This window comes from Ovis aries, chromosome 7 (genome assembly GCF_016772045.2).
Source record: "Ovis aries strain OAR_USU_Benz2616 breed Rambouillet chromosome 7, ARS-UI_Ramb_v3.0, whole genome shotgun sequence".
In the NCBI taxonomy this organism is placed as follows: domain Eukaryota; kingdom Metazoa; phylum Chordata; class Mammalia; order Artiodactyla; family Bovidae; genus Ovis; species Ovis aries.
Genome location: NC_056060.1, coordinates 86,492,849 through 86,504,368, shown reverse-complemented (window position 1 = coordinate 86,504,368; position 11,520 = coordinate 86,492,849). Strand labels below are relative to the sequence as shown.

The window sequence follows — 11,520 nt, the reverse complement described above, 5'->3', positions numbered from 1 at the left end:
TGAACCCAGAGCTCACAGCTGGACTGGTGGCTGAAGTCAGGCGGGGAGCCCCAGCCCGCTCCAGAGGAACGAGGTGGGGGAAGGTTGGCGGGGGGCAGGGGGGGGAGCAAGTCCACAAACCTGAGCGGGGTGGCCAGAGCGCCGCCCCCAGGAGGGAAGGGAGGGTTGGCGGGGCTCTGGGAAGGGCGGGGTGGGGGGGATGCCCAGCTGCCGTCCCCGCCGCCTCCTGGCCCCCACTCGCCGGCGCCCAAGTGGGAGGACGGCAGCTGCCCGCTCCCTCCTCCCGACACCCCCGCTACCTGCCCGGTCCCCCAGCGAAGCGTGAGGAGGCTGAGAGCCCGTGGGGCCGAGCCCGCAACTTTGCAGCCTCGGGGAGGGCGAGAGCCGGCGTCCGGGGCTCCTCTTGTCGGCGGCCAGAGCTCGGTGAGTTCCTCTCCCCACCCGCTCTGCGGCGGCGCGGGGGCCGGCTTCCCGGGCGCCCGGGAGGCGGTGGCCGCCCAGACCGCGGCCGCCCGCGCTGTCTGTCTCGCCGGGGCCCCGGCTGTGCCTCCCTTCTCGGCGGGCGAGGCCGGCGCCAGTGCTGAACGGACAGCGGCGGCCCCCGCGGTCCCTTCTCCAGCTCGCGGCTGGGGCTGCGGCCGCCGGCCGCGCGCCCCTCGCAGCCCCCAGCCCGTCCTTCTTCCCGGCGCCGCGGCGCATCTGGAAGCTGCTCCCGCGGACCCCTGGCGACCGGCGTGGGGAAGACACTTGGTTCTCGCCGGAGCCCGGGTTGCCGGCTCTCTGGGGGTGGGCAGAGCCGCCGCCGCCGCAGCCCCCCCGGAGCGTCTGGCGGAGGGGCGGTGAGGGGCCCCCAGCGACCACCGTCAGTGGTCTCAGCCCTGCGCCGAGACCCCCGCCGCTGACAGAGGCCCGCGGTCCCTACGGCGGCCGCCAGTCTCTTGGGGGCTCCGGCACCTGGAAAGGGGACTCCAAGGTGATCAGTCACCCGATTGGCACCGGACAGCCTGGACCGAGGCCTCATGGCATTCGCCCATCCTGGGTGCAACAACCCTTCCTAGAACTTTTCTCGAGTCAGGCTCGCCTACTCCTGAGCCCCTGGAAAAGTTCTCGCGGGCGCCCAGAATCCTATTTTTCAGTGGCTTCCGAAGCTGGGCAGGAACCGGGACTGTGAGGGGCGAGGGGGAAGAAATGTGTTGGTGAGGGGCTGCAATCCGCGGCGGGGTAGGTCCGCTGAAAGGCTGGCCAAGCAGCCACTTCTGTGCCGGGGGAGAGCTTGTTGGCATCGAAAGGGTTTCGGCGGCGCCATCGGGGTTGTTTGGGTTTCTCGCACCAGGAGGGCGGGAGGCAGGCGCAAAGTGGGCAGCGGTGGGAGGGGGCGGGGGAGGGGGCGTAGGGGGATTTTAATTTCGTTGTCTCTTTGCCAAGAAATAGCTAGGGCAGTCAGCAGTCGGGAGAGATGGACTGAGCAAAACCAGCTGACCCTGGTATTCCGGTGTGCGCCACGCCCCCCCCCATCCTAAATGTGTGTGTGAATGTATTGATTGTTGTCATTGATTTTTCTAAGAAGCCAGGAGGCAGCGGCTGCTATGTGTACACTCAGACACACATAAACACAGATACACAGGCGCACACACAGATTACACACATAGAACCACACACAAGGAATAGCCCCCCACACCCCATGCAAACATCAGGGGACCCACAGGCACACATAACCCCAAAGCTCTCTGGGGTATGGGTAAGGTTGCTGAGTACTGCCCAAGATGGGCGGTGGGGCAGAGAAAGGGGAGGTGAAACAGGACTGGCAGTAGGTCATTTCCATCTGCCCCCACCCCAGATCTTCTGCTTTGTCCTCCTAGGGGTCGGAGGAAGAAATCCCAAACCCAGGCACGTTTCCACTGCCACAGAGGAGCAGAGTCCTAGCTCCCCGCCCCCGCTCCACCTCCTTGACCTAGCCTTCCTCGTGCCTGACCCCCAGGGGGGCTCCAGGGTGCTGAGGTTGCTCAAAAATGGAGGAGGCAGACACCAGGAGGTAGGGCTTTGCCCCCAGAGGCCATGGTGATCTCAGGGTGTCACACCTGCTGGGTCACAGTTAGGGAGAAGAGGAAGGGCGATCTGAAGGATTTTCGTGGAGCAGAACAGACAGAACTAGGGAGCACCCTAGGGCGCCCTCGGGACGCTGCGGTAAGTCTCCCTCTCACCCTGGACCCTTAGGAATGTGATTGAGGATGCTGGCCCTGAGGCTGCTCAACGTGGTGGCCCCCGCCTACTTCCTGTGCATCGCCCTGGTGACCTTGGTGCTGCAGCTCTTCCTGTTTCTGCCCCGCATGCGTGAGGACCCCACGGCCGCCCGCCTCTTCTCGCCTGCCCTGCTCCATGGGGCGCTCTTCCTGTTTCTCTCCACCAACGCCCTGGGCAACTACGTCCTGGTCATCCAGAACTCCCCGGACGACCTGGATGCCTGCCAGGGGGCTGAGGCCAGGAGGGCCCTGTGCCCCCCGCCCAGCACCCACTTCTGCCGCGTGTGCGCCAGAGTCACCCTGAGGCACGACCACCACTGTTTCTTCACCGGCAACTGCATCGGGAGCAGGAACATGCGAAACTTCGTCCTGTTCTGCCTCTACACCTCACTGGCCTGCCTCTACTCCATGGTGGCCGGCGTGGCCTACATCTCTGCGGTCCTGTCCATCTCCTTCGCCCACCCCCTGGCCTTCCTCACGCTCCTTCCCACCTCCATCAGCCAGTTCTTCTCCGGTGAGTGGGCCTTGGCAGGCAGGTTGGGCCCTACACAGAGACCTTCCACCTCAACCCTACATTTGCCAGGTTTAGCAAATAATATACAGGATGACCAGTTACACTGTAATCTCAGATAAAACAATGCTTAACTTTTCAGTACAAGTATTACCTGAATATTGCAGGGGACATATTCATATTAGTTTTTTTGTTTGTTTTGTTTTATTATCTATTTGAAATTCAAACTAACTGGGCATCTATGTCACCTGGCAACCTCCCTCTCCACCCCCATCCTCATTCATTATCTCATTGGGTGCCACTGCCCATGTGCTCATTGAACTGTGGCCATCCAGGCAATACACCTTCTCTTTAGCAGGCAGGGTTGAGTGCTGGCAGTCCCTCCATGCAGCCTGTGAGGTAGCCCCACGCTATGACCTTCCTCTGCCTGGACCCCAGTCCGGCTCACTCATTCCTCCAAGGACTTTACCCTCTAAAGATCTCGTCAACCAACCACAGGGAGGTTAACCAGGGTGCCGGGCCAGTCTTGCCCTTCTACCCGTTATATTTGACCCCATCAGGTTGTTCTCTGGTCTACAGATGGCTCAGAGCAAAGAGCACCCTGGTTGGAGTTGTAGCCATATTTAATGACCATTTTCACACAAGCATCACAGGACTGGCGGGGCATCTGACCCTCCAGGAAGCTCTTACACCTGCAGGAGCCAGGTGTGTGGGGGCCCTCACACTGGGGTCAGCTAGGCACCCTGTTGAGGGCTGTACCTTGTAAAGCGTACCCCAAGGAGACTGGGGTATCAAGGCCCAAAGGGACCTGGTCCCTGGTGGCAGTTCTTACCTCCTTACCTGGCCTTGAAATCTGCCCTGACCTCATTTCCTTCACTTCGCCCACCCTGGCCCTGACTGTCTTGGTTCTTACAATCAGTAGCATATATATATATGGACAGGTAGCCATGTGTGTGTGACATTGTTATTTCCATTTCTCATGAAGAAACAGACTCAGATGGGATTAAATCGTTGTCCAGTATCTCTTTATTTCCGAATGACAGCCTCTGGCCTGCCTCCCAGGTCTTTATAGACAACACACAACAGCTCAGGACAAATAGCTTGTGTCCTCCCCCACTGACCTTGCAGGGACAAAGAAAGACAGAATACAGCTACTTCCACTGAGAACCCCAAATAGTTGTGGTATGTCTGGGCTGGATGCTCATAAGAAATTCTGCTCTACTCTGGGGAAGCATCATTTTGGTCTTTCGTTGGGGCTGTGGCCCAGTCCTTAGAAGACAGAGAGCTTGGTGCCATTTGGCAGTGGGAACACAGAGGCCCAGGAAGGACCCAGCGATGAGGGCTGTCTTGAGGGCTGGTGGTTGATCTGGGCCCAGAACTCAGAGCTCTCGGGGCCTTCTGGACCCGGGCGGGTGCCAGCATGGGAGGCTGCCGGGGACTGAAATAACCAGGCTGGGGGAGGGCAGGTGGGCGGGTTAGGGGGTGGAGTGTGAGCACAGGCAGGTGGAGAAAGGAGGAGAGCCAGAGAGCCTGATAACACTTCCTTTTCTAAGTAGTTTTATTCACATAAAAATGGATGCTTGCTAAGGGAGGATTTTGAAATGGTTTGATTTGAGATAAGCCTGGGCTTGAGGACTGTCCATATGTGCTAGGTTTGGGAGACAGGAAAGTAAGGGAGAGGGACCTCTTGCTTTAATCTGATGGGGAAACAGAGCCAGTCAGTCCCTTTCTTGGGGCCCAGATCCTGGTTCCAGCAGAAGAATAAGCCCCACTATCCTTTACCTCCTCGCCAGACCCCCTAGTAAAGGAGGCCTTGATTTCTAATCTCCAACTGTCTCATCTCACTTTCCTCCTTTGCCAGGCTTTCATCTTTCCCCTTGGAGAAGGGAATGGCAACCCACTCCAGTACTCTTGCCTGGAGAATCCCATGGACAGAGGAGCCTGGCGGGCTATAGGCCATGGGGTTGCAAAGAAGTCAGACATGACTGAGCAACTAACACACACACACACACACACACACACACACACACACACACACACACACACATCTTTCCCCTTGCCAGCCTTTCTCTCCCCTGCCCTGACACACACCTCCCCTATTCAGCTTCTCCCTTCCTGTCCCTTATCCCTCACTTCAAGGTTGAGGCTCCCCCCGACTTCTCATCTGCTCAGGAAGCTAGGTGGACAGGAGGGTGTTAAAAGGAACAAAGGTGCCCAGGCTGACCTGTCCTCAACTGGGGCTGCCCCTAAAGTGGATCTGCCACCAGAGCATGGGATGGCTGCGAATGTGGGCCCTGGGGGCTAAAACTGGGATGGGTCTTCGATGGGTACTGCCCACACGCCCTCAGTTGGTGCCAGAGAAGAAGGACTGGCCAGTGAAATTTTTAGAAGTTGTTCTTTCTTTTGGCTTTATGGGCCACCGCAGGTTGTGTCACCTCTCTGAGTCTCATTCTTCTCATCTGAGAAATGGAGGTGATGCCATCTGACCTGTGTTCATAGCACTTGGAAGACTATGCCAGTGTGGTAGGTGCCAAAACAATCCAGTGGACAAATAAAAAGGTTAATGTTTGTTGGGCAAACTGTAGGTGCTACTCACCACGCAGATCTCATTTCAGCCAATCCTCAGGACAAGTCTGTGAGATAAGTATTATTATATAATTTTTAAAGACTCAGCAACGAAAGGCTTAACAAGGATAAGTTGCTTTGAAACACAAAGTATCAAACCCAAGATTTCGACTCAGGGCTGCTAGCATCCAGAGCCCATATTCTTCCCACCATACTGCTTCCTGGGGCTGCCCCTCTGAAGTTGCTTCTTGATGATTGAGCCACTTTGGGAGGGAGGGAGCTTCTTATCCCTGGATGGATGTTAAAGATCTGGGTGATGCTCTGTCAAAGGTGCTTGGTGGGAAGCCGGGCTGGAGAGACTGGATGGTGTGACTGTTTCAACCCATTAGGAAAATTCTGTGATTTTCTAAAAGGAGCAGAACTATTATTAAATAGTTCAGAGGAGCTGAGGCAACCAGGCTAGGTATCTTCAAACACTTTGAGAGAAAACAGATCCCCAGAATAGCCTTTTATAGCTGCTGCAAGGGGCCAAGGAAAGGCCACAAGGTCTTTTCTATATGCCTTAATTTGTGCCAGGAAAAAAGCCTATGGAAAACAGCTTCCATCATCCCAGGCCTGTCCCTGAGGCTGCATTGCAAGGCATGCTTGTGCTTGACAGCTCTGATGTTCGCACATCCCAGCTTGCAGGCCCTCTTTGCCTGTCAGCATCCTGCACCCCAGAGGGCACCATGGTCCCAGGGTCCTTCATCCTACACGTGGCTGCCTGAGCTAACCTGACAAGGAAGAAGTGGGTCAGAGGCATGGCACAGCCTAAGGTGAGCCCTGTCCCTCTGCTGTTCCCAGTGCAAGCCAGCTGGACTGAGCTTTCCATCCCTCGGGCAGTGGGACTTATCTGTCCCCAAGTTTGCCAAGAGAAACTTGCTATCAAAGCTCCTAGGGCTGAGGGCAAGACAGGGATGCTAATGAACAAACCTGAGTCATATCCACGTCCTCCTGGTTGCTGAGTCCAGCATTGCTCAGACTGGAAAAGTTTTAAAAGCCCAGCCCTCAGGAGTCTGAAAATGGAAGCTTGGGGAGATGAGAAGAGGTCCTTGGGGGCCAGGGGAAACTGGAGAAGGGAGGTATATGGTTAAGATTTGCAGGGATGAGTAGGTTGTAAGGTGGGGTCTCTGGCAGGCACTTGCATCTCACTGGGAGGAGTGGTGGTGAGCTTGCCCTGCAGGAGAGAGGGGCTGAGGAGGGCTTTTGATTTCTCTGCTAGGCCCACTGCCTTGGTGGCTGGGCAGGTGGAGGCTGCCAAAGTAGTAGATCAACCAGGTCTCCAAGCCCTGGAAAGGAGAAGGAGAAAGCTTGATGGTTTTAGGAGTTAAACTTGAGCCTCTTTTGGAGGTAGTCTTCTTATCTGTGAAGGATGCTCAGCAGGGAGGGCTGGGCTGAGTGTGAACCAGAATGCTGGCCGCCGGGCACACAGTGTCCCTGAATGATGCAACCCTGTGGAATTATTGCTATTCTACCCATTTTACATTATGAGCAAACTGCAACTCAGAGAGGTTAAGAAACTTGTGCAAGGCCACAGGGCTGGGAGAGTCAAACTTAGCAAGGACCGACCACTCCAGCTTGGAAGAGAATGGGCAATCGCTTACTCAGTGGATGTTTGAGCCAGTCATGCAGAGTGCGGATCTAGAGGGGTTTAAGGGAGGTCCGGCTCAAGGCAGGGGGCTAGACTGATGGCCTTGGGGGCCTCTCCCAGCCTTAGCAAGCTCTGATAGGACAGCTCTGGCCGAAAGTTCCAGTGGCTATACTGTCCTCTTTTTAACATTGATAATTGAATTATCCTCTGCGCTGCCTTGAAGCTCGTGACTTCTTGATGACGAGGCCCTGTTCTCCATCATGCTGTCACTTTCCTGAGTCCTCCCAGCCAGTGCTCACAGCTCTGAAGGCAGCAGGCTCTCCAGTTGCTCAGACACCATCTCCCTCTCCAGGGTCCTCAGCTCACCCCTCTCTCCCCCCGAGAAAACCCCCTTCTCCCTGTTTCTAGCCCCCAAAGAGAAGGCAGAGAGAGATAGGAAGCACTGACCCAGCAAAGGTTAGCATCTAGGCACTGCCTATAGGAGTTTCCTTTCCTTCTCCCCCACGTCCCCAGCGCTCCTCTCTCGCCTCAGCATTAATAAAAAGTTATGGCAACTAGTCCTATCCCTCGCCACAGCGCTGAGACTCCTACAAAATGTAGTTTCAGTCTCATTCATCTCCCTCTCTCCGGAGCGGAAAGCGCCTGCCTGGATCGCGGTCTCGTACGTGGCCTGAGTGTAAAGCGAGTCTGGTGTTTCCCCGCCCTCTGCAGGAGCTGTCCTCGGTTCTGAAATTTGTTTTTCCCCGCCCTCTGCAGGAGCTGTCCTCGGTTCTGAAATGTTCGTCATCCTCATGCTTTATCTCTGGTTTGCCATTGGCCTGGCCTGCGCTGGTTTCTGCTGCCATCAGCTGCTGTTGATCCTACGGGGGCAGACCCGCCACCAGGTGCGGAAGGGGGTGGCGGTGAGGGCCCGGCCTTGGCGCAAGAACTTACAGGAGGTCTTCGGGAAGAGGTGGCTGTTGGGCCTGCTGGTCCCCATGTTCAATGTTGGAAGCGAGAGCTGCAAGCAGCGGGACAAGTAGCAGGCACTCCCATCACTCCTCTGTGTGTGTCTGTCTGTCTTGACTCCTTGTGAACATGAGACCACAGCACCCCGTCTCCACCCATGACCCACTACAACTTTGGACTGGTAAGGTCCTAGCATCCACCCCTGGTCTATAACACCAGAGAACTGTGTTGGTTCTCAGGGGGGAAAGATGGCCACCCAGGCATTGCTAGGCTCCCCCATGAGCCAGCCTGGTGGCTGATAACTGTTCAGAGGCCTCCGTTTTTGTTTCCTTCCCTTGGGTGCCTGCTTTCCGTCTCTGCCTGGTCCATACACTCTCTACCAAGTCTCCCACCATCACTGCTATCTGCTAGAGCTTTTCCTTTCAACCCTAGACTAGGAGTGGGGAGGGGACTCTTACTGCTGGTATGATGCTCCCTAAGGGCCTGAAATCTGGCAAAAATGTTTAAAATGACCATGGGTGAGAGGCAGCCAAGTCAGCTCTGCCAACTGCTAGTGAGGTTGGGAAAGGAGGGTCGTGTGTCTTCATCTCTGTGGAACTATGGACAGTGGAAGGAAAAAAGAACTCAGTAGCTTGCTGCCCAGCCCCCAAGTTGCAAGGCCTTTTCTCTGGGAGATAGAAGCCAACAGGCTGAGATTTTTGGCTGAGATTTTCCAGCTGCTGTCTCCTGTCCTCCCTACCCCAGCTGGGCCCCCCAGCCCAGTCCAGGACCTGGCTGGATGCTTCTTTTCCCTGGCACTCTTCCAGCCTTTGCCATCGGTCTCCAACCTCCAGGTCTTCCATAGATGATGGGAAGACAAGGAATAAGGGAGAAAGGAAGGGAGATACTGATAAATGAGAGAGGTGTGTGACTGTACAACTACATAGAAGAGGGTATGTATGTGTGTCTGTGTGTGGGGGGTGGTGGTGATGAATATTGTTATGAAAATAGAGACAGAATAGGAGGGGAGGGGGTTGTTCAGAGATTGGGCACTGGAATATTTTAGGACTGAGAATGAGGGGGGCAAATGGGCTTATTTCTGAAGGACATTCTAGCAGCTAAAGCTGCTCAATGTTTGAATGGTTGCCTGGGGAGATCGTGAGTGCCCCACAACTGGAGGTATTCCAGAAGGGACTGAGCAGTCATCTGATAGGTGTGCTGTGGAAGGAATTTCTGCACAGGGTCAGGGAAAGGAAGCTCCTTTCCACCCCACGATTTGTGTCCTCTTCCTGAGTACAAAAGGACCCTTGCCAGGTCCAGAGGCAAGACCTGCTGCAGAGACGCCTGGGAGTTATTTGCTTTCATAGAGGATGGGGCAGGTAGGGAGGGGTCTGAAAATCATGGTGCAAACTTTCCTTACCCAGGACCACTGGGTATTAATGCTAGTTGAGGTGTCAGCATTTGCGAACAGGGGCATGGAGCCATTTCAGGAGCAGGTAGGGGCAGTGGCAGGGAAAGCAAAGCTGGAAGGGGATGCGCAACTCTGAGGAGGGAGACAGGGAGAGTGGAGGCTCAAGAAGTGGGGAGCAGAATATAGGGGTGCAGATAGGAGGCCAGCCCTGACTGACTCTGAATGAAGGCGCTGCTGTGTGTTCTGGGGCCCAGATGACCAGACCCCTGGGTTATATGAGGGAGTGGAGACAACACAAATGACCCCTCCTGACTGGGTCCCAAGGCCATTCCGCCATTCAGCCTGCTGAAGCCCACACTCTGCAGAGTCCAGCTGGTGTTCACAGCGACCCCAACCATGGCTGCACAACACCTCACAACACCTTGAGCTCTTGAGCAGAGCTTGGGAAGGTCCTGCCTTCATGTCTCCGAGAACTGATGTAGTAACAGTGCCTCCCGCTCATACTTCTCCCTCTTATATTCATGCATTCATTCATGCCTCCTACTGTATTTATTGAGCACCGACTATGTGCCAAGTCTCTACCAGGCACTGGTATACAACACTGAACAAGATGGTGAGATCCCTGCCCCCGGGAGCCTCCAGTTGCTGTCCCCATGCACTGACTCCCACCCCCTTAAAAATGGTTACTCTGCCGTCTTGCTGGTCAGCAGGACAGGTCATTTGGAGGGGAAGGATGTGGCAGAAGGGGTGAAATGGGGCTCCCAGGCTTCCAGGATGGAGGGGTTATTGAGGCGGGGAGCATGCTCACCCTCAGTTCTGACCACACTGAAGCAGTGGAAGTGGAAGAGGAGCAGGGAGACCCCAATACTCAGGCTTGGAAGGCAGCCCTGCCACGCTCCAACTCCTGGAGGCTCAGCTCTTGTGAAGGAGCAGAAGACAGATGATGCAGGGAGTCATCTCCTGGCTGATTGGCCAGAGGGAGTGGCGGTGGGGAGGTTGCCAGGTGTGGGGCTTGAGTAATATTTGTACACATGGCTGAGTATCTTCAGTAAAGAACATCAATAAAATATGTGGTTTTAAATTGGATTTGACGTGGTTGCTTTGGCACTGTCATTGGTATCAGGGCTGGCCAGACTGGAATGCACAGACACAGTCATACTAACTGCTAAAATACTGAAGGTAAGAATTAACAATGCTTCTGTCCCAGCAGGTAAATGACCACTGTCCATAATCCACCTCTGCTGTCCCAGCTGCTCCTGCTCCTCCCCTGGGGTCCTGGGCTCCCCTCACAAGTCAGCAATAAAAGGGCAATGCCTGGCAGCTGCGTGGGACCCCCAGGACCCTGCTCCTGCCCTTCAGCCAGTGTCCATTGTGAGGGGTCAAGGATGTGCTGCATGGCTGGTAAAAGTGTGGGCATCACCCCTGGCTGGAGACAGGTCCGCATGCTAGGATCTGCAGACCCACAGGCACCAGGGATGGAACGGCTGACCCTGCCTCCTCCTCCCTCTCCTTCCCATGTCAGAGGACAGCTGGGGAGTCCACCCGGTCTTCCATCTCATCCAGAACTCAGCAGCACTGAGAATCAGCCAGGGAGCCCTGCCCTCTCGGCTCCTGCAGTATCAGGACACTTTGAGCTGCCCAGCCTTGGGAGAGCTGGGAGGGCACTGAGGCCTGGGGGAGGGCCTGGTCCCTGAGCAGGTGAGTGGACATAACCTCTGATGGTATCCAAAGACCTGCAAGCCTGGACTGATGGCGGACACAACTGGCTGTTGGAGAACCTTCAGCCGAGGCCAGTGTTGTATACGGTCTGCACTCCCTGAATGCTCACCACCAGGCAACCAGCAAGGCAGCCCCTAGATATGCTGGGGCAGGTGGGGAGGGGGCACATGGAGCTGCAGTCAGCCCTCAGCACTTTCTAGAGCAGGAGCCATCTGTACTTCACCGGGCAGAGACATCTGCCTTGTTCACCATCTTGCCCTGGATGCTAGCGGCAGCTCAGCACATAGCAGATGATCAATAAACACGGCCCGAATGTTTGCACAGGTCAGTGCTTATTTGCACGTTCCATATGTCTTCTTCCCCTAATGTTCCCAGAACTGGATTCTGCACACAGTGGGGCTGGAAGACAGATGAGACAGCTGTTCTCCAAGGGTTCACACCCTGGGAGAGATTCCTGGGAGTGCTCAGAGGAAGGAGAGAGAATACCTAGATGTAGGGGACTTCCAGGTAGGGTAGG

At 55.8% G+C, this 11,520-nt stretch overlaps 1 protein-coding gene across 1 annotated transcript; it reads left to right on the top strand.

Moving 5' to 3' along the window:
- The first annotated feature begins 235 nt into the window (after positions 1–235).
- On the top strand, positions 236–10,370 carry ZDHHC22 (zinc finger DHHC-type palmitoyltransferase 22). Its single transcript, XM_015097204.3, has 3 exons — positions 236–423; positions 2,215–2,754; positions 7,703–10,370. Exons 2-3 carry the CDS (start codon positions 2,229–2,231, stop codon positions 7,966–7,968), a joined length of 792 nt encoding a protein of 263 aa, XP_014952690.2. The 5' UTR covers positions 236–423; positions 2,215–2,228; the 3' UTR covers positions 7,969–10,370.
- Positions 10,371–11,520: the final 1,150 nt, after the last annotated feature.